This window comes from Heliangelus exortis, chromosome 15 (assembly GCF_036169615.1).
Source record: "Heliangelus exortis chromosome 15, bHelExo1.hap1, whole genome shotgun sequence".
Classification (NCBI taxonomy): domain Eukaryota; kingdom Metazoa; phylum Chordata; class Aves; order Apodiformes; family Trochilidae; genus Heliangelus; species Heliangelus exortis.
Window position 1 is genome coordinate 9,416,040 of NC_092436.1, and position 19,821 is coordinate 9,435,860.

The 19,821-nt window shown below is 42.9% G+C and overlaps 1 protein-coding gene across 3 annotated transcripts in view; it reads right to left on the reverse strand.

Annotated features, from left to right (window-relative positions):
* ERGIC1 (endoplasmic reticulum-golgi intermediate compartment 1) overlaps nt 1–19,821 on the reverse strand; it is a 58,996-nt gene that overhangs the window by 16,938 nt on the left and 22,237 nt on the right. For all 3 annotated transcript variants that reach the window (XR_011728949.1, XM_071759162.1, XM_071759161.1), the window contains 4 exons: nt 13,680–13,752; nt 3,538–3,632; nt 2,763–2,887; nt 176–280 (listed from right to left, as the gene is read on the reverse strand). Coding sequence is in view for 2 of the 3 variants with exons in the window: in XM_071759162.1 (XP_071615263.1) it covers nt 176–280; nt 2,763–2,887; nt 3,538–3,632; nt 13,680–13,752 (398 nt within the window). In the remaining variant the exon portion in view is untranslated. The remainder of the gene's footprint in view (nt 1–175; nt 281–2,762; nt 2,888–3,537; nt 3,633–13,679; nt 13,753–19,821) is intronic.

A 19,821-nucleotide genomic window follows, 5' to 3' on the forward strand; every position in this document is an offset into this window, starting at 1 on the left:
ACTGCGTGGACACCGCATGAATGCAAAATTTGAGCTTGCTTACCCAGCCATTCTTTCTTATGCCCCCCCAAGCACTGCACATGGCCCTTCCATAAAACCAAAAGGTTTAATATTAAAGTCACTCTCATTGCATTCCTTCCCCTAGAGCCAGGGAATTTTCAGGGAAGAGACTCACCTGTAACTTGTCCCCAAATGAGAGCTTGTGGATGACATGAGTCATGTCAGGATTCTGAGGCTGCGCAGTGGCACTGTGTGTTGATACATGAAAGTTACCAGGGACCTGAAATAAATCAAGACAAGGAAGACAGGATTTCACATTTTACCCTTCAAGGCATTGGTAGGCTCTGTGATACAAAGCAGAAATCCAGTGAGCCTGGCAGGCTGTATCTACTTAGCAGAGGGTCATGTCTGGCACGTCAGAGAAAGGTTCTGAAATCCCTTCCTGACTTCACCATCACCACCCCACTGCATACAGAGTGGAGATTGTTTGTGGAGATCCCACAGCCCAAGAGTCTGGCACCCTCACATTGCTACTGCTGCAGACTAGGAGGTGATAAGTGGATCACTCCCAACTTTAGGGATTCCTAACACTTAAGGCTATGTCTTTCATCTCCATTAAAACAAGATTCATGTCTCTGACAGGCAACAAACGGTTGCTTAATGTTTTACTCCCACATCTTGCATTTATAAATGGACCCACTGCTGCAGAACAACTCTGTGGATATATTCCATTTGTAGTAGTGGCCATGAGCAACCTTACTTTTGAGAAGATTGTGAGTAAGAATGAGTTTTAGATAAAAAGAGAAATGCCACCAAATGATGCGGGGTTTCCTATACAAACTAAGCTACATCTTCAGCTTCCAGCCATGGCAACAGATCTTCCAAATACAGGATTTTCTGTTTTTAATATTTTAAATGGAGGGAAACAGGAAGTTCTGAAAAATACAGACTTCAGAAAAGGACTCAGTTCCAAGACAAAAAAAGAGCACTGGTGTCATTCTAATGGGATTACTCTAACATGCACACTTTACTCAGGTCACTAGCCCTACTTACTCTGTGAAACATTTCAACAGATCAAGCTCAATCACTGTCATAGAGGGTGCAAGAATTATTTCCTAGCAAGAAAAAAATGGGAAATTAAGCAGTCTTGATTTGCAAACTCTTTGGCAACACTGAGGAGCAATCTGACACAGTGTAGGACAAGAGTGGGAGGACAGTTATACAACTGGTGCCCATTGTGCTCCCTGCAGAGACCTCACCAGCAGGGCCATGGGAGGCCACATGCTGGTTCCATGTGCTTTCAGGAAAGGTAATTTAAATTACTTAAGGACCAGCAGTGCACTCCTGGGAACACTTTGAGGTGTGGACACAAGCTGTGTCATACACATACTCAGTAAGCAGGGTAGCAGACTCTGCACTAAGAAGTACACACAATCATCTCACTGCTACCTTGTCCTCTCTCTTCAGGTTTGAGAGTAACACCCAAGTGCAACCCCTGGCCCAATTTCAAAGCCTGGCCATGTCCCACTCCAGACACCAGCTCATAACAGAAATCTGTACAACTTCTGCCAAGGGACTGAAGGCCTCAAGCTCATACAAAAAAAGGTTCATGTCTCCAGAGCCAGAAGTCCTGGGTCAGGTCCCTTACCTCTGACAGCAGCCCCAACTACTGTACAAAACAGAACTAGTGGCCTTTCAGAGACAAAGCAGTGAAGGGAGCCTCTCACTGCCACATAGGGCAGGTCCCTTTTGAGTTGCTTTGGTGAGCAGGGCACACCACATCTAGCAGACAAAACCCCAAGTATTTCAGCTCTGTGCTTCAGGAATTGACAGAACAAGGACTGCCTTTCAAGATGCCCTTTCCCAGTATTGTGGACTATCAGCTGCCAGTATTCTTGGGGGCTTAGAGGAAAGAAATGTCCTCTTTTTAAGTCCCTAATCCTTTCCTCTCCACAGAATCAGTAAGAGGTTCTGCCTGTTATTTTTAGATGAGATTTAACGTGACCTGGGAGGAAAAGAAGGAAGTAGGATTTTGTAGCCTGTGGTACATGAGGAGGAGTGAATAAAGGGTGTGCCCTTCTTAGGACATCAGTGGGCCCCACCACTGCCTCTCCCACCCCAGCCAGTCATCTCCAGCATTACATAGCAAGATTATTCAATTCTGAACACGCCCATCCCAGCCAGGAGCCTCCTCCAGGCCTGGATTTTCATTCTTTGAGACAGGAGGAGAGCATCCCCACAAAGCATGTGCAGAGGCCTCGTGCATGTATTCCAAACATCTCATGAGCTGCTTGTGTTATGCTGGCACTCTCTAGTAAGGAACATTCCTGTCATTCTGCGGCTCTCAGAACAAAAGAGCACTTGGATAAAGACATTGCCAAAGACCTCTGCAGAGTGAGTCACATTTTGGATGTGCAGAAGTCATGACCAATAAGCACAGAAGCCATTGGGCGTTTGTAGGGAGTTCATACATCCCCTAAAACATGAGGCTGGGGCACACTGCTCAGCTGCTCTCTGCTGTCATGCAATGCTATCTCAATTACCTGTTTTGAAAACGAAGAAAAAGCCGGATTTAACACATTCTCTGTGGGTCTAACTATGCAGCAACCTCTACCCAAATTGCTCTGCAGTCTTAACTTACCATTTGAATGTACATATGATTAAGGATATGAATGTACACTCTAGAGGAGAGACACAGACACTAAGTGTATTTACAAATGGATCTTTATAGCATACACTCACCCACTGTCGTTCCTACTCACCTTGTTGATGCTGAAATGGCCCTCAAACCTGCAGCCATCTCCATTATGGAGAGGTATCTTCATTGAGTTGTCAATATGACCCACTTCGTGCCTTCCCATTTCATCTTGGATGTCTAGTCCAACTACTACATGGGCAGGAGGGGAAGAGAAAAAAAAATCAAAATAAAAAATACCAAACAGGAAGGTTGCATAAGAAAAGCATACACTTCTTTTAATGGGAAAAAAAAATCCACAACTATTTTTGTGACATCTGACAAAATGGGCTAGGAAAGTAATTTGTCAAGTATTGTTATGCTAGCTCTTTAGAAAGAGCTTTTTAACCAAACTTTTCAAACTGCTTCTTTGGCACAAATATACCTCTCTTACTCTCACCCTTCACTGCAATCTCAATTACACAAATAGAAAAACCTCAGGTGGACAAGGCAGGTGATCTGTGAAAAGTCAACAACTGTCTGGTGCATTCAGAGTTACAAATGAAACTTGGGAGGTTTCTTCATCCCAGAGATAAAAAGCTTGGTATTAAAAAGGGAACCAAGATTTAAAAAGAAGCCAGCAAGGGAGGTCAGCCACTAACACAGACTGCAGAGTGAGCACAGGGTCCAAGAAAACAGATGCCCTGGCCTGGAACAGAAGTCAACGGGGTATTGGCAAAGGCTGCAGCTACTTTATCTCCATTCACCCTACTACAGAGGAAGGGCCACTGTACCAGTTTGGGCCCATTTCAAGAATTACTTAGAATACAAAGGCAAACTGGTAAGTCAAAAGGGGTACTCACATTCACAATGCAGGTTTGGTAAACTGATGTTCAGATTCACTTCTATTTTACCTCCACTGTCTTTGTCTGGGTCATCCACATAAAGCTCATTAACTCTGGAGGACAGAAAACACAGGTGGGTTTCAGACATATAGCTGCTTTCCACAGGAAAAAACCCAACTTGAATGGAAAGGGAAAAAAGGAAATTAAAAAGCTTTAAAGAAGTCCCATGCACCAGCAGAAAACAAAACTCCTGCTCTCATTTATGCTTCCTGCACCCTTTTCTAACCTGAGTTTCCAGGGGTAATACAAAGCAAGAACCTGATGCTCAGAGCTGGCAGGCTAGTGTGCTAGCCCTCCACAAAACCCAGGCTGTTACTCATTTTCAGAAAGAGGGAAGCATGAGATTTGTTTCATAATGAGTTTTAGAGAAGGGCTGCTCTCAACTATGCCACAGGAAAGCTTATTTGTATAACTAATTGCCATTTGTTATTGCCACCCAGCTGACAGAGCAGGAGCAAGAGAAGGCAGCATGACATACTTGTATCTCCCCCCTTAATATCTCATTTCAATCTATGAACAGTAACCAAAAGCAACGACTGCAACTGAGAAGAGGATTTGAGCCAGGAACAGATGGGAAGACACATCCTGGACAGCAGGATCTAACACACTAGGCAACTGTCTCCTAAAGAGTTATGTTTCATTGCTCCCACAGTGCTGGCACATGTTTCCCAAAGACAAAATACAGAGTAAAAGTAATACAAGGGTATAAATATTTATTGTTGGCACATAAAATTCATCTGACACATCAAATATAAACAAACAAAGAAAAAAATTCAACACATACACAGATGAATTAGCCAAATGAATCCACTCCAGGGAAACACACCACCCTGAACTGTACTGAGAAGATGGAGAGATTACCTAGCAGCTCTTTCTTCCTCAAAGCCCAACACTGTTCAGACTCATCTAATAAGAAGATTTGACAATTTATCTTCCATCTGGACAGATTCTAAAGCTACAGGAACATATGGTCAAGCTACATAGAATAAATCACCTTTCCTATTAAGTCCTCTTTGTAAATTTGATTTTTAAGTGTGTGAAATCCTTTGACAAGTCCTTGCTGAAGAGTCTGTATACTAACAGACAAAGAAGACTAAAGGCAGCTACTAGACAGATTCACAGTGATTTTTCTCTGGTGATCTATCTCTGGACCATAAGGAACTGTTTGCCCTGTAGAGTCAGAAGAAACAAACCTTCTCACTGAGAAACACACAGCTGCCAATTTTTTTGGAGGTAATTACTCACAGGTCAGTGGGGTTTACAGACACTCATTTAAAACCAGCACAGCATTTGTCTTCAGCTTCACAGCCCTACCTTTCTCTGTTTTTAATTGGCTTGACAAGTTGCTTGCAATCATTACTCAATGTATTTTTTAAGTGATTAATAAAAATGACACAGAGGGAGGGGAAAGATTGCTCATCGGTGACCTAGTTAGAAGCTTCTTGGCTGAGCCCTCTCCTCTTGTGTGGAATGCATTAAATCTTCTACATGTTTATTACTGGCAGATTGGGTAGCAATCAGGATTAAGTCATATGTCCAAATAGGGTTGAGAGGAGCAGCTCCAGCCAGGACAGGCATTAATCCCCCAGAGCAATGCACCTTTCTGTACTTCTCAAGTCCTCCCATCATGATCCCAGTTGCCAGCCAGCCTGTTTCATAACAGGACCTGGCTTCTTCCCAGCTCTCACCATCTGAGATGTGGGCCATGCCCAGCCAGCACCACGGGCAACTTGATGGTACTGGCAAAAAGGAGCAATTTGCACCAGGGCTGGTAGAGAACCATGTCAGCAACACAGCTGAACATCCCAGTTCTTCAGAGGAAAGCTCTAGGAAGGTCAGTATTTGTATTTGCTTATTTCCAGTACTGAACCTGTCAGAAAACACGTGGTATGGAGTGGTCTGTTAACCAAAGATACTGACAAGGAAGAAAGAAGCTGGTGTAGGTCACAGGACGACAACCTGCACACAGGGGCCCTACAGAAGCTCTTACATAGGAAGGCAAGCAGTGAGGTCACTTGGTTGCAGGCTGGATCACTAAGGCAAAAAGAAGTAGGCCAGTTTGTCCACGTCACACAGCCCACTAGTTGCAGATAAAGGAAATTGGTTTCCTGTCATGTACTCCGGTCACTGGACCAGTGGATCCCAACCTGTCCCTGGGCAAGGCTCACAGCCATTTCCTCCTCCTCCCCTTTACCTAGTAGCCCCCTGCCCTTCTCTGACTCACATTCCCCATTTCATAACCATGTCTATCACTTCTGAGACATCTGACAGCTCGTGACAGTCTATCCTTCCCTCTTCTCCCTTGGACCTGCAGCACAGCCTTCCATGGAGCATCCTGCCTGCTGAACCCTGCTTCTAAATCCCAGTTCTGGCCACTGCCTCCTCCTGGCAGCATCAGCTCTAGCAGAGGGTCCATGCTAACAAACTCAGCAAGGTTTCTCATTAGGGCACCCGAAGTGCACCCTTTGTGCTGACCTGCTCTGTTACTTAGGTTGCCTCTATGGGGAACCAAGCACATGACAACACACTACAGATTACACTTGCTGAGGCACACCTCAGAAGCAATGCCATCATTTTGAAAAAACTGGAAATTTCTGTCCCCAAACACATTCTGGAAACCTCACAGGTAAAGCAAACTTCCAGGGTCAAGACTACTTCCAGGATCTTCCTATGTACTGCCTAATACTGGATGGAGTTGGCAGAGAACTGGCACTCAACACCTGCCTTTCCACCTTCCTTCCCAGGACCAGGAAGACAAACTGCCCACAGCTTTCCTATTATTTAATCTGACAATCCTGAGATGTTGGGAAAAGTACTGTTTACCACCTCAAGCCACTCTCCCTGAAGGGATAATGTCTCCAATGGAAGAAATTAAGTTGGCTCTAATTTACAGTTGTCCCTCCTGGAACATAAAAGTGTCCCAGGAGTAACGGTGCTGAACACTGGATCTGGGATGGTCACCAGGTAGAAGGACACCATAAACACAGCTGTAAACACAGAGAGACAGCATATAGGGTCATATTGCAATTCCAAAGATGGCTTGTGCCTTCTCCAAAGACCCTTAGCAAACAGGATTTGCTAGTTTACTGGCAGTACTATTCAAATAAAGTGGCAGGGGTGAGTTATAGAGCTATGGAAGTACAATGAGGGCAACTCATGAGACCTCTGCCCCTTCAGGGCCTCCCACCACTGATTCAGGGAAAGGGAGAAAAGTTCCTCCATACAGCAGGAGCTGTGATCCACACAGAAAGAATCTGCTTCACTTCTAGAAAGAGCCACTTTGAAATATCCCACATTCCTGAGTGGTGCTGCTGGGCTTCTGAGTTGCTTATCCCATTTGCTTACAAACTTGCAGTATTACACAGAAAAAGTTGGCAGAAGTCTTTGGCTAAGATTGCAGATCATGCAAATGGCATGCAAGAGAGAATTACAGTGGGAAACAGCAGCAAGAAGGCTCAGTATTTCAGATTTTATCCAAAGAAAGCCAGACCTGCTCCCCATGCTTTAGAATTCAAATTTATGACACAACAGCTTTGTTTCCCCAGAAACAAAACTTCCCCAGTAACTTATTCCACCCAGCAACCCTGGCCTCCAGCATTAGACACTTCAGCAGTTCAACAGCTGAAGAGCCTGCAGCCCTTTGAACACAAGAGCAGACTTGCTGCATCGACCCTTCAGAGCTTCACACACTGCCTGGGTGCTCTGTAAACAGATATTTGCCTTCTGTCATCCTTATCCTAGTCTCTGTTTCAAGCTTTAGCCTGTTTTTCTCCCTCTTTCATAGCAAACAGGTAGGCACCCTCCTCCACAATCACCTGCCATACAGAAAATACAACTACTTACTCCAGCTAGCTGCATTTTACCTTGTCCTCCAACTCCCAGGAGGCACCCTCTGGTCTCCAGGACTCTAGGGCTAAACAGCAAATACCTATTCTTTCTTGAAGTAGCCCAAAGCTTCTCAAAAAACTTCCTCAGGTGAGCTCTTTTGGGTCCACTTGCAATTTCAGGTCTAATCAACCACCTTCCAGAAACACAACCATGCAAAGCTGAGATTCCTGCACTATGGTTTTTTCATTTGTGCTAGAACAGAGATGGCCCAACACAGCTGCATCTTCTGCTGAATTTGTGCAAAAAAATAACAAGCAGGTCAGTACATTTTCTGCTGTATAATAAATTGTGGATACGTCTCTTGCTCTACCATTTGTAGTCTTCCTTTTATGCCATCAAGATCAATAACTGCACAGGTCTACATCCCAGACTTGGTCTTGGTTCAGCTGTGGAGCACAGGAAACACACTGTCCTAGAAAGGAAGGAATTACAGTTCTCCAGAAGGCAGGAAGAAGAAGGATTCAAGAGATGTCAGTGTAGACTCAAGTCAAATTGCAAATGACAACATGACACGACCTTCCGCTTCCTGCTAACCCACACAGGTACCTAACAGCATAACAACACAGGGAAAGAACACCTTTTATTAGGTAACCTCCAACTTACTACACAAACATTAATTAAGATTCTTAGCACCCCTGAGAGGTAGGCAGCTAAGTTATTACATTCTTCTACAGGAAAGTGTCCGGACCAAGCTCAGTCCATGGCAGGAGCAGGATTACAGCTCCCATTCCTCTCTGACTACAAGGCTGTATTCTCTGTGCTGGTCTGGTTTCAGCTGCCTCAACTGGATGAACTGGTGGAGTTGCATCTCCAGCTTAGTGTCAGAATGTGTGAGTTGTAGCACTGTGTCCTGGTGCACTCAGCTTATGCTCCAAGGTTCCAATTTCCAGCAGAAGGAACCAGAATTGCACTCTGCTGCTTCCAGCAGGTGCAGCTTGGCCCAAAGGTTGTTAGGAGAAATTTTCATGGGCCAAGAGCCACAGCACACATTCCACATACCTTGGAGAGCTAAGGAAGAAAAAAATCCTCTGAAGGCAGGTATGAAAACAATTCTGCTTCACTGCAGATGTCTTGGGCATGCAAATGAATCCAGTGTGAACAAGAAACATTGGTCTTGGAACCTCCCACATTTGAGCTGACAGCATGAACAGCCAAGTTGTGATGCATGTGATGTGGCCCTGGCACAGGAGCTGGGCTGTGTGATATTCAGAGATAGGCCAATGTATTTTTCATAATGATTAAAGCAAGCAGGTGTCCCCAGTGAGTGATGCAATCACCTTAAATGAACAAATAACTTGGACATAGCTCATGATTTATGCTTTAAGATTTATGATTTCAGAAAAAGGAAAGAAAAGGAAAGAAAAACTAAAGGAGAAAAGGAAAGAGAAAGGAAAAGAAAAAAGAGGAGGAAAGAGAAGGAAAGAGGAGGAAAGAGGAGGAAAGAGGAGGAAAGAGGAGGAAAGAGGAGGAAAGAGGAGGAAAGAGGAGGAAAGAGGAGGAAAGAGGAGGAAAGAGGAGGAAAGAGGAGGAAAGAGGAGGAAAGAGGAGGAAAGAGGAGGAAAGAGGAGGAAAGAGGAGGAAAGAGGAGGAAAGAGGAGGAAAGAGGAGGAAAGAGGAGGAAAGAGGAGGAAAGAGGAGGAAAGAGGAGGAAAGAGGAGGAAAGAGGAGGAAAGAGGAGGAAAGAGGAGGAAAGAGGAGGAAAGAGGAGGAAAGAGGAGGAAAGAGGAGGAAAGAGGAGGAAAGAGGAGGAAAGAGGAGGAAAGAGGAGGAAAGAGGAGGAAAGAGGAGGAAAGAGGAGGAAAGAGGAGGAAAGAGGAGGAAAGAGGAGGAAAGAGGAGGAAAGAGGAGGAAAGAGGAGGAAAGAGGAGGAAAGAGGAGGAAAGAGGAGGAAAGAGGAGGAAAGAGGAGGAAAGAGGAGGAAAGAGGAGGAAAGAGGAGGAAAGAGGAGGAAAGAGGAGGAAAGAGGAGGAAAGAGGAGGAAAGAGGAGGAAAGAGGAGGAAAGAGGAGGAAAGAGGAGGAAAGAGGAGGTAAGAGGAGGTAAGAGGAGGAAAGAGGAGGAAAGAGGAGGAAAGAGGAGGTAAGAGGAGGAAAGAGGAGGAACGAGGAGGAACGAGGAGGAACGAGGAGGAACGAGGAGGAAAAGAGAAGGCTAAATAATAAGAAAAAGGAGAAATTAAAAAAAGAAGAAAAAAAAGACTGCCAGGAACAATCTCTTGCTTTCTACAGTGTGCTGTGGCAGATGAATGTTGAGCAGCTACATTCATACCAAAAGTATCACATTCATGCCCTCCTACCCATCCCCTGGTTGCCAATACAAGGCAGACTAGATTAGATAATTACATCTTTCCTTCTTAATGATGGAATACTTGAAAAACTCTCATTGATCCTACAAACATAATTCATGACCTAATTACAGTGATAAAACAGCAAGATTATAATCTTGCCAACTATTAACTTCTAGCACTGATCTGAGTTAATTAGAAAAGAGATAGGTGACTTCTACGTTCTTGATTTGCAACATAACAGGAGGATGAATGAGGAAGGCTGCTAAAGGTATGCCAAACAATTTCTAATCCTCAGTCTGCTCTCAGCTTTAAACCTAGTACTGATTCTACCCAGGAAATACCAGATGCATTTAACACTTCAGTTTCATTTCTTCAGCCATTTGAGTCATTTGCTCAGTAGGGCAACCATGTTTGATACTGTTAGTTTTACAGAGGTTCAAATGTGGAGCACAGACCTCCTTGTCTTCATCTGTCTTTTATGGAAATGAAAACCTAGGAAAAGAAATCCAGGTTCTTGGTTTGGACTAAGTCTTCAGTCACTTTCATTTGGAACAGGAAAAAAAAGTAAAGAAAAAGTATACTCAAGAAGATCCTCGATTTCCAGAGTTAGACTCACCTCCCCTAAACTGAGATGTTGTGGCTGAACAAAGAAAGAAAGGACATCTCCTTCACCAGCCCTGACTTCTCCTTCACTGTGATTTTCCTGAAAAGGATGTAGCCCCACCTAAAAACCAACCTTTGGCTTCCTTCATGGCTGCTCAGAGAATCTGTTAGAGTCACACAATAAATATAGAAGGTGAGAAACTAGGAGTTTTCTACCCTCCTCAGTCTACACAGGAAGCTTCTCAGCAGCACAATGGGATGTGCATTTACAGTGCATTACCTGTGCCACACAAACTTCCTGCACGTCCACTGTAGTGCACTGTGTCCTGTCTGAAGTCAGCTTCAGAGCACAGATGCAATCTTAGAGCTCATTAGAAATGCCCACATGAGTTATGACACAACTACTGTGATGCACACTGTCTTCCCTACATAGGTAATCTCTTTGGTTTTAGTGTTATGACTGTTATCCTCAAGATGAGGGTGTAATTTCTTGGCTTTCTGCCACCCAGACAAGCCTTAAGCAGCTGAAACTGTAAATGCTAAGGCAATGGGCTGGTCAAGGAAAAAACAGCTTTGAAGTTGGGCAAGAGTGACCAAACTGAGATTTCTAGTAATACCAGGAATTTAAGTTGCTACAGTCATATGAATGGAGAAGCAAATCCAATGGTGAGAAGGCAGCACAGGTTTACATGGTGTGGAGCAGACCTTATTTTCTCGTGTTACAGTAAGAGTTCAACAAATCACACCAACCCCTCACTTAGATGCAAATACCAAAGAAACCTCCTGCTGGTGAGAGTTAAGACAGTTAATCCTGTGGGTACCACTGCTGCTGAGGTTGCTCCTGACTTGCCCTGAAGCAGGCTGTCAACACACACACACAGTTCACAATTACTTGGCCTAATAGGGCTATGAGGTAAGCATGAGTCCACAGCAGTGAACCTGGTATGTCTCTGATGTAAGGCACCAGGCCAAGTGCTCTCAATTTCACCTTGCCATCAGAAATGTGCAGCTATCCCCATGCAGTCTGGCTTTTGTGAAGCCTATGACTGCTTTACAGGAAGGATTACACAAAAGGAGAAAGACTGATGCAGTCTCACAGCAAGAAAGCTCACCCCATGTAGGAGCACTCTCCAGGTATTCATTCAGATCCTGACTGGCAGCAGTAAACTTCAATGTGGGAGAGGTATCTGTTGTAGGAGACTCTTAATACAAAAGAAACCTGAAGCTTGCAAAAAAAGCTGATGAGAATTGAACAGTTTGTACATAAGGAATCTTCACCATCTTAAAAAATATTTGATTCACAGGCAAACAAGGCATAAAATACCTTTATGAGATAGTATCTCCCCTGTTATTTGCTACTACCCCGTTCAAATGGTAGCACCAAGTTTTCACATTGTTTGTTCCAGAATACACAGAGCTCCACACTTCTGCACCCTTGTTCTGAATGCTGAGACCACACTGCTTCACAACACTGCCAGCAAAGCACGCTTGAAAGGGAAGCACAAGAGGTTAGCACTGTCTTTGAACACCTTGAAGCTACCAGGTTTCCCAGAAGAGAAAGCAATGAGTAAGAAATGGAAAAAGAAATGGAAAAAGAAAAGTTTACTTCTACTTTAGAAGTTGCTGAACTTGGAAAAACTTTGTTATGTGACTTTCTGAATTGTTTCCATTGTTATGGGGAAAGCTTATTCACAGATGCTGTGGGTGATCTGTTCCCAGCAAGAGAGATTTTGATGACCTACAACTCATCAAAGGAGGTTTTCATATTCTGCAGGCTACTGTGTTGGATGGTACATGACAAATCAGTTTCCTGCATTCATTTTTCTCAGTCTCTTTCATGACATCCTCTCTAAAATTTTACTGCTTTATTGCTTACAAACACCTCCTCTCCATGCAGTTCCTGCTGGGAAAGGCAGTTTACCACCTCTCTGAGGTTTTAATGAGAAATTTGTCAGTTAACGTGTGGGAATTTATAGCATGTACTTCCTCTTTGTGGAAAATGTATCATCTTGGTAAGAGAAAAGCATGACGAGGCCTCAGAGAAGCATTCAATTTTGCTGTTCAGAAAGAAATCTCTACTCAGGAAACTATCACTGCACAAAGGCACATGGATCAAAACTGGATCAAAATTAGGTAAATATTACTGATTCCTCTGGTAAAGCATTAACTAAAAAGAGAGAATGAGATCTAAGAGGAGAGCAAGAAAAAGTACTGTTTACTTGAAGCAATTTATCTAGCTTTTCCCTATATTTTTAGACTAAGAAGACTCTGCTCCTGAAAAAAGCTGGTTGATACGGTGACCCTGACTATTTTACAAGCGAAGTATTTTACATGTGCACAGAACTGAATTCAAAGAATCAGTGATTGTGTAAGAAGCCCAAGATATCATCTCTGAAGTAAATATGCAATGGGCATAAAAATCTAGCTACCAATAGATTACACTCCTCTTCTAAGATTAAACATTACTCAAGGTTAAAATTATTCCTGAAATTACATTCTTGACCCAAGTCAGAGATGCACAAAAACAATGAAAAAGCCACACTGTTATCAAAAGCCACACAAAGCATGGCAAATCTAAATACAACACATCAACTCAATGCATTTCAGAGTTTTTTTGCTCAGCAGTGACATCTGTTGCTATCTGGACCATCATGTAAGTCTGAGAAAAGTTCCACCCTTCCTAACTATCCAGGAACTGTGCATCACAGTCTAGCAAGCTGACACATCAGCAGGGTGATGGAGAATGTTTCCTAGAACACAAAACAAAGGCATTTGTGTTATAGTTACTGTGAATAGTTTACTTCGAGACAGGAGGAGCATAAGAACAAGGGGAATAAGTCTGATTAACTAAAATACTTGTTCTATAAGCAATTTTTAAAAGCAGGAATTGCTTCCATTTTGCTCAAAGTGCCAAAGAGGTTACCTGGGACAATTCACCTTCAAGCAAAAACCTGTCAACCTGTCAGTTTTCCAGTATAGCTCAACAGGCAAAAAGAAAGAAGATAAAGCTTACATGGAAGTAAAGTTATCTGCATATATCAGAAATTCAGCTCAGACACTAAAAAAATTATATTAAATTCTATTATTAACATTAAACTACTAGTAATCTGTATTTTATGCAATTCATTTTTCCAAAAAGTATCTCCAAAAACATCCAGTGAAGACTGACAGGTTGTGATTTCCCTATGAATAAAATGAGTGTGAGGGAAAAAAACAACTGACCTAGTGAAATTACAGGGCACATTTTTCCAAGATAACAGTGAAGCTGTAAATATCATTTATGCACATACATTCAAACAAAGGAAAAGATGATTTTTACTTACATTTCAGTGGCTATGAATCCGGTGAGCTCAGACAGGAAGAGAAACAGTATGAAGAGACAGCAGCAGACAGAGACTGCAAAAGAGCAAGGAGAGGAAAAGGTTAGATTCATACATTGCCCCCAACACATCTTAGAGACAATGACACAGATGGGGCCATCAGAACAGTGACTTCAATGGCCTGGCAATACCCAACATCCTGCTGGCTATCCTAATCCTTGGGCTGCCTCATCCACCATGATTTCCATTTCTCTATCTCCAGCACACAGTGCTGGTTTGCCAGCTCTCCCTTCTTCTTGACAAAGCTGCTTGACAATGCAACTGCTTTGGAGCACCAAATGTAACTTTACTACTACTGAAATCTCCAGAGAGGAAAAAAGAATCAGCATCTCATTGCTCAAAAAAAACACAGTCAGCTACACAGTGTTTTGTGGATTAGGATAGATTTTTGTTATTTGACAGATTCCAAGGCTATACGATGGAAGTCATCTCACAGCCTGCACTATCCACTAGATTGAGTTGGTACAGCAGAGAAATGCTGATACTCTGCTAATTTAGCCAATGCCTTCTTCATCTCTAATCTTTCCATTTGCTTTTTCAACACAGACTATTAAGAGAGGGAAATTCTCAGTGAAGGAGTTGCAAAGTAACTGAACAACAAGTGCCATGTCTATTCTAAGAATGCCAATCTAGAGTTAAAAGGAGGGAACCCAAAGTAACTGGCACATTACTGGTTACTCTTCATCAGGAAACAATTCAAAACATTGTACAGTGACATTCACACAGCAGTGAGGAGTCAGTGACCCACACAGGAAGGGCTGGAAGGAAGGACAGCTGTAAATCCTATTGAATAGGAGTGATTGTAGAAGACAAGGATATACTGACTCAAGAAGATAGGGCTGCAATGTGTATTTGTGTTAAATAAAATACCCAAGTTCACCATGAATCACCATACAAAAGAGTAAACCAGGAAACACCATGCTGTGCCAAGGCTGTGACACCAGGAATACCATCCAGCTCACCCCTCAATCCCAGCAGAGGTTACAATGACCAAGCACTCTTTGGAAATGACCACTTCACCATAACCACTAATTAGGATTGAGAAACAGGTCAGAAAAACCCTGTTCCTCAACTTTGTTCCACAGCCTTAGTACCTATTCCTTGGGGAAGCTCAAGCAACAACTGGCTGGGGAGCAATTTTACCATACAACTGTGCCTGTTCAAACTCTCTTGGCAGAGAATTTGAGGGCTAAGGGAAGGAAACAGAAGGTATTCAAGCCAAATGCCAAGACGACCCTCAAGTGACCTAACACCTTGTGTCTTATTCTTCAGATTAGTCAGTTTATAGTTCTGAGGAAAGAGAAACACGTTGCTTCCTCTTCCTCACCAGAGTCCTTCAAGAGTGGATTAATTTACTGACCCTCTGAAAAGTGCAAGGGATGATACAAGAGATGCCAAAAAATCCATTAGCTAGGATGAAGAAAGAGAAAAAAGGGAAAAACACAGTCGAAGACCAGTAGGAAAATGGGAAGCAAGAGGGGATATTAATTTCTAAAACGAAACCTCAGATGGTCACACAGTTTCTTTCAAGTCTTGGCTGTCAAGACACAGAAGAACAACACTGCTGTAACCCAGCACAGCCACTGGCACATGCAGCATGAGTGAGGAGGAAGATCTACTCAAAGCACAGCAGCAAATTCTTATGAGAACATAAACACCTGTGTAAGAGCACAAAAAAAGCAACGTGGGCACAAGATGAGTTGATGCAGCGTTTCCTATGGTTAATCATCAAACAGCAGAGACACAAGAAGTCTGATCTTTGGCAGCATGCAGGAAAGACCATCTGACAGAGACAACCATTTCTCCTTTAATTGCCTCCCATATTACTATGTTATCATCCTGTAAAGGCTTTCCATAGCATCAGCTATCTGTTCTCCAGCACTTTTATCCAAGTCTGGTACTAACAACTGTAAATTCTCTACGAGAGCTTTCTCTCTCTTCCAGTTTTTTAACTTTCTTCTCCATCATTCACATCATCAAATTATCTTCTCCTTTTCCAGTATACAAAGTATTTATTTGCTCCCTCAAGTCCATCTTCCAGTTCAGCTCTTACAGTGAAGACTTGTGACTATACTTACTTTACAGTTCAGTAAAATTCCACTAACCTGCATCTAAAAAATCCTGCAAGAATGTCTTGAAACACACACCAGGGACCAACTTTCAAAGCTCCTCAATGCTTTTTCTCATCTTCAAACTGTGTAGTCAGTTTTCAGCCTGTGAAAGAGATTCCTGACAGCAGATGAGAGGGGTATAAAAGATCATGAGCTCCCTGAAGGAGATGAATGGGAAGCAGCCACTCATTGTCTCTTCCAGCAGGGGAATATGAGGGTAGGGGAAGGTTAAAAACAAGTGGAGGTTTTCCTTTACACAACACTGAAACAAATTCTGACTGTTCTTGACTATGGATGTTAGGGATGCTTAAAAAAAGAGCCTGAGATTTCAAAGAGAAATCAGATTTGCCCCAGAGAAGAAATCAACTGAGGACTGCTAAATACAAAAGAACTCCTCTAGGTCAGGAAGTTCAGAACTGCAAACAGACCAAAGCCTGGCAATGTGTTTAACCTATCCTTATGTTCTTTTTCTCAGGCAGCTGCTGCTCACCACTCCTGGCAAGAGGACTCTAGGCTACACAGACATTTGCACTGACCTAGCTAGCATGACTGCTTTCATGGTAATCTCCTCTTGAACACATCCATTTTCAGGGCAGAGAGATGTCTTTGTCATGAGACTGACATGAAACTCCTCTTGAGCCAACATATTTTCAGACACAGAATATGAGCTCCTCTCCTTAGCATGGAGCTGCAGGCATATATGATGTTCCCAGCATAAGAATTCACACACACAGTGCTTCAGCTACTTATTTCACAGTGAAGGCCTTTACTTGCATCCATGCAAATATACAGTTCCTGCCACCCACATTTGACAACTCTATTATTTTTGGAAAAGTAGATTAAAGGCTAAGATCAGACAGAATAATTTAAAAAAAAATGCATGAAGCTTAACTTAACTGCAAGAGCACTGCTGTGTTCCCACAGAGCTCCAAGAACCACCTAAGTTAGGTTTCTTAAAACTCTAAGGTGATACCACAGCCAACATAGCAAAGGTTGCTAGTGTCAGGAACACTGGAACACACTGCTGTTGGTTAATCACTAAATCCAAAAGGGTAAGAACTTCTCCAAGCTTTTTTTCCCTACACTGCCTTCAACAACCTAGCCTGTTGTACATTTCCTTTCTGATACATATCCCATCTATGTACATTCCAGACTCTTCCTCCCCACCCCACAAGAAATAAAAAGAAATGCAAAGTGTTTAACAAACCATACAGACACAGAATGTGGATCTGTGTCTATATTAAGGCATAAAATTAATAGAATTTATTTTTCAATGGAGCAAACTGCTATGAAGTGCAAGGAACGGGTCTTGTTACAGATGCCACGTGAATCATAACTTTGATATTTCCTGATGTGTATTTAAAACTCCAGCCTCCAAACAGCAGGGTATTTCTGGATAACGTTACCATGTGCGCATACAACGTGTGCGTGCAAACTGTGCATCCACACTGCCCAACAGCAGGATTGCTACAGCAGCTGTCTGACTGACAGACCCCCCTTTCAAGAAGCCAGACTGCTCCTGTCCAGCCAGATGCCAACTGTCAGCCAGCCAGGGCATGAGCTGCTGCTGCCTACATACCCAAACATGGCCAAGTTTTCAGAACATTAATCAGGTCTGTTAGAATGGGCATGTGCTGGCAGCACAGACACACTCCACAGGAGTGGGAAGACCAGCAACCACTGGTGGGGTTAGAGGGACAACAATGGGATGAATGGCTGAGTGGCACAGGGATTGCAATGCTGCCAGAGAGAAGAGATTTTTAGTAAGAAAAAGGAACGAGAAACTTCTGCACACTCCTCAGAGAAGTTAACAGCAGTGGGCACGTTGCTCTGTACAAACCACACTGAAGCAAACTGCAGTGGACTGTCCCTGGTTCCCTCATTCCTAGTATTTTTTAGTATCCAGAAGGATTGCTACACAGAACTGAAATATCATGTATGCTATGTTCACTACAGGACAATTCATGCTTAATGGAAAATGTCAATAACACTCCAGTTGGCTTCTGAACTTGCTTGCATTCAACATCACCTGACAGCCTCCACCAAAATACCCTCACACTCACTTTGCCCAAGCTGCTCTTTCCCAGAGGAGTTGGCTGCTTTAGCCATGGTGGTCAGCAGCAGAGTCAGTATTTTCCATCTCTTTTCTTCTGTAATGTGATCTATGCCTTTCTTCCTAACTAACCTCAAACTTTTCAAAAAGAACAAAATAGGACTTTTTACAATCCAAAAGCAATTGTAGGAATCCCACAGTAAATCCATTTTTATTACAGAAAACCTCCAGCACTAGAAATGATGCTGAACTCAAGTTTCACCAGAAGTCACGTGGGAAGGGCCTAAAATAATATTCAGCTAAAATGGATTTTATAGCTACTCTGTAAAACTTGGAGGGCTTAAAGAACACCAAAATACAGTTCACATATTTACCAAGACCCTAAGAGATTTTTTAAGAGGCAGAACCTTCCCCTACCCTCAAGCCCTCAATGTTTTCAGAAGCTGACTTCCCTAAAGTATTTATCACAAAATAATGCAATCTTCCCAGACTTCAAACTGGCATGGCAATGGGCTGGTCTCATTCATGGCCTCCTACAACATGCAAGATTACTGACTTTCAAATTACAAGTCACAGGCTTGGTCAGACAAGAAAGCCTGCTAGGAAAGCTGCACACAAGATCCTCACATGCAAAGCCACCACAGTTTGTTGGCTCATATCAGCCTGTCTAAAAACACTCTGACAAAAGAAGGAGAACCAGTTAGAGAAGAAAATGAAAGCCTGAGAAGCTACAAATAAGAATAGAAATAACTCAGATAATAATTTTAAGTAAGAGTCACAGCCTTCAAGCCTTCCCACAGCAGACTTATCACTTGAGCTGTTTACTGCAGATCAGAAATCCTAACACTGGATGGCCTTTGATGGTTTTTTTTGTTTGTTTCTAAAACATATTCTTTTGCAGGTGATTCAGAACAAGACAAATTCTCAAAGGGAGTCCAGTTGTAATGTGGGAACTCTTAGTTTCCAAAACAGAAGAGAAGGCAGGATCACTAACAAGTTCAAAGTGTTCTTTCAAAACACTAAATCTCATATGCCTTTAAATTAGCAAACAGCTTTATTCAAGCCCTTTGTTCATAGTTTCAGCAAACCTAAAAGGGAGTCAACATACAAGTAATCCAGACGACAGCAAAACACAAAGGACAAGGACTTTCTGAAAGTAAATATTTAGAGTAATGTGCTATCTTCACAGAAGCACAGAATAGTTGAAGCTAGCAGGGACCTCTGGAGATCACCACATCCAGCTCCCCTGTTCCAAGCATGTTGCTCAGGGCCAGGTCAAATTGTTTTGAGAGATGCCACACCACGCTGGGCAGCCTGTTCCAGTCTTTGGCCATTCTCACAGTAAGAAGTGAGGGGTTTTATTAGCTCACAGAGGGCTTTCCTTTGTGTCCATTGATTCACTACTACTGACTAAGTTCCATTTGATGCCTACTGTCACCAAGGGATATGACATCACTCAAGTCAGCAGTGACATACAAGGCTACTGACCCATCTACAAGAATGGATGAATGGAGCACAGCTACGTGATCAAAGGAAGTCACTGTTCAATGGAACAGGAAAGCTGGATTTAGGTGTCTAATTACAGGTCTGGCAGGATCAACCTGATCAATGTTTACCACTCTGCACAGTGCACTCACTGCACCTAATTGTGTGAAATTGCATTACTCAGTCTGCAGCTTCCCTCAGGAGGAGGAAGGAAGGAAAAGGGGCCCAAGGCAAGAGATTCTTATCAGTCCCAGTCTATCTATTGATACACAGCAGTGAGAGTGGATCCTTATCGGTGGTTTCTGACCAGGTAATTTTTCATCACAAGCATGACAAAAGCCCAACAAAATCAGATATTTGCTCAGTAGTCCCACCTACAGCTTCAGATGAACCCTTTTAGTACTGTGAGAGAAATCATCCTCACCATGGCCCTCTG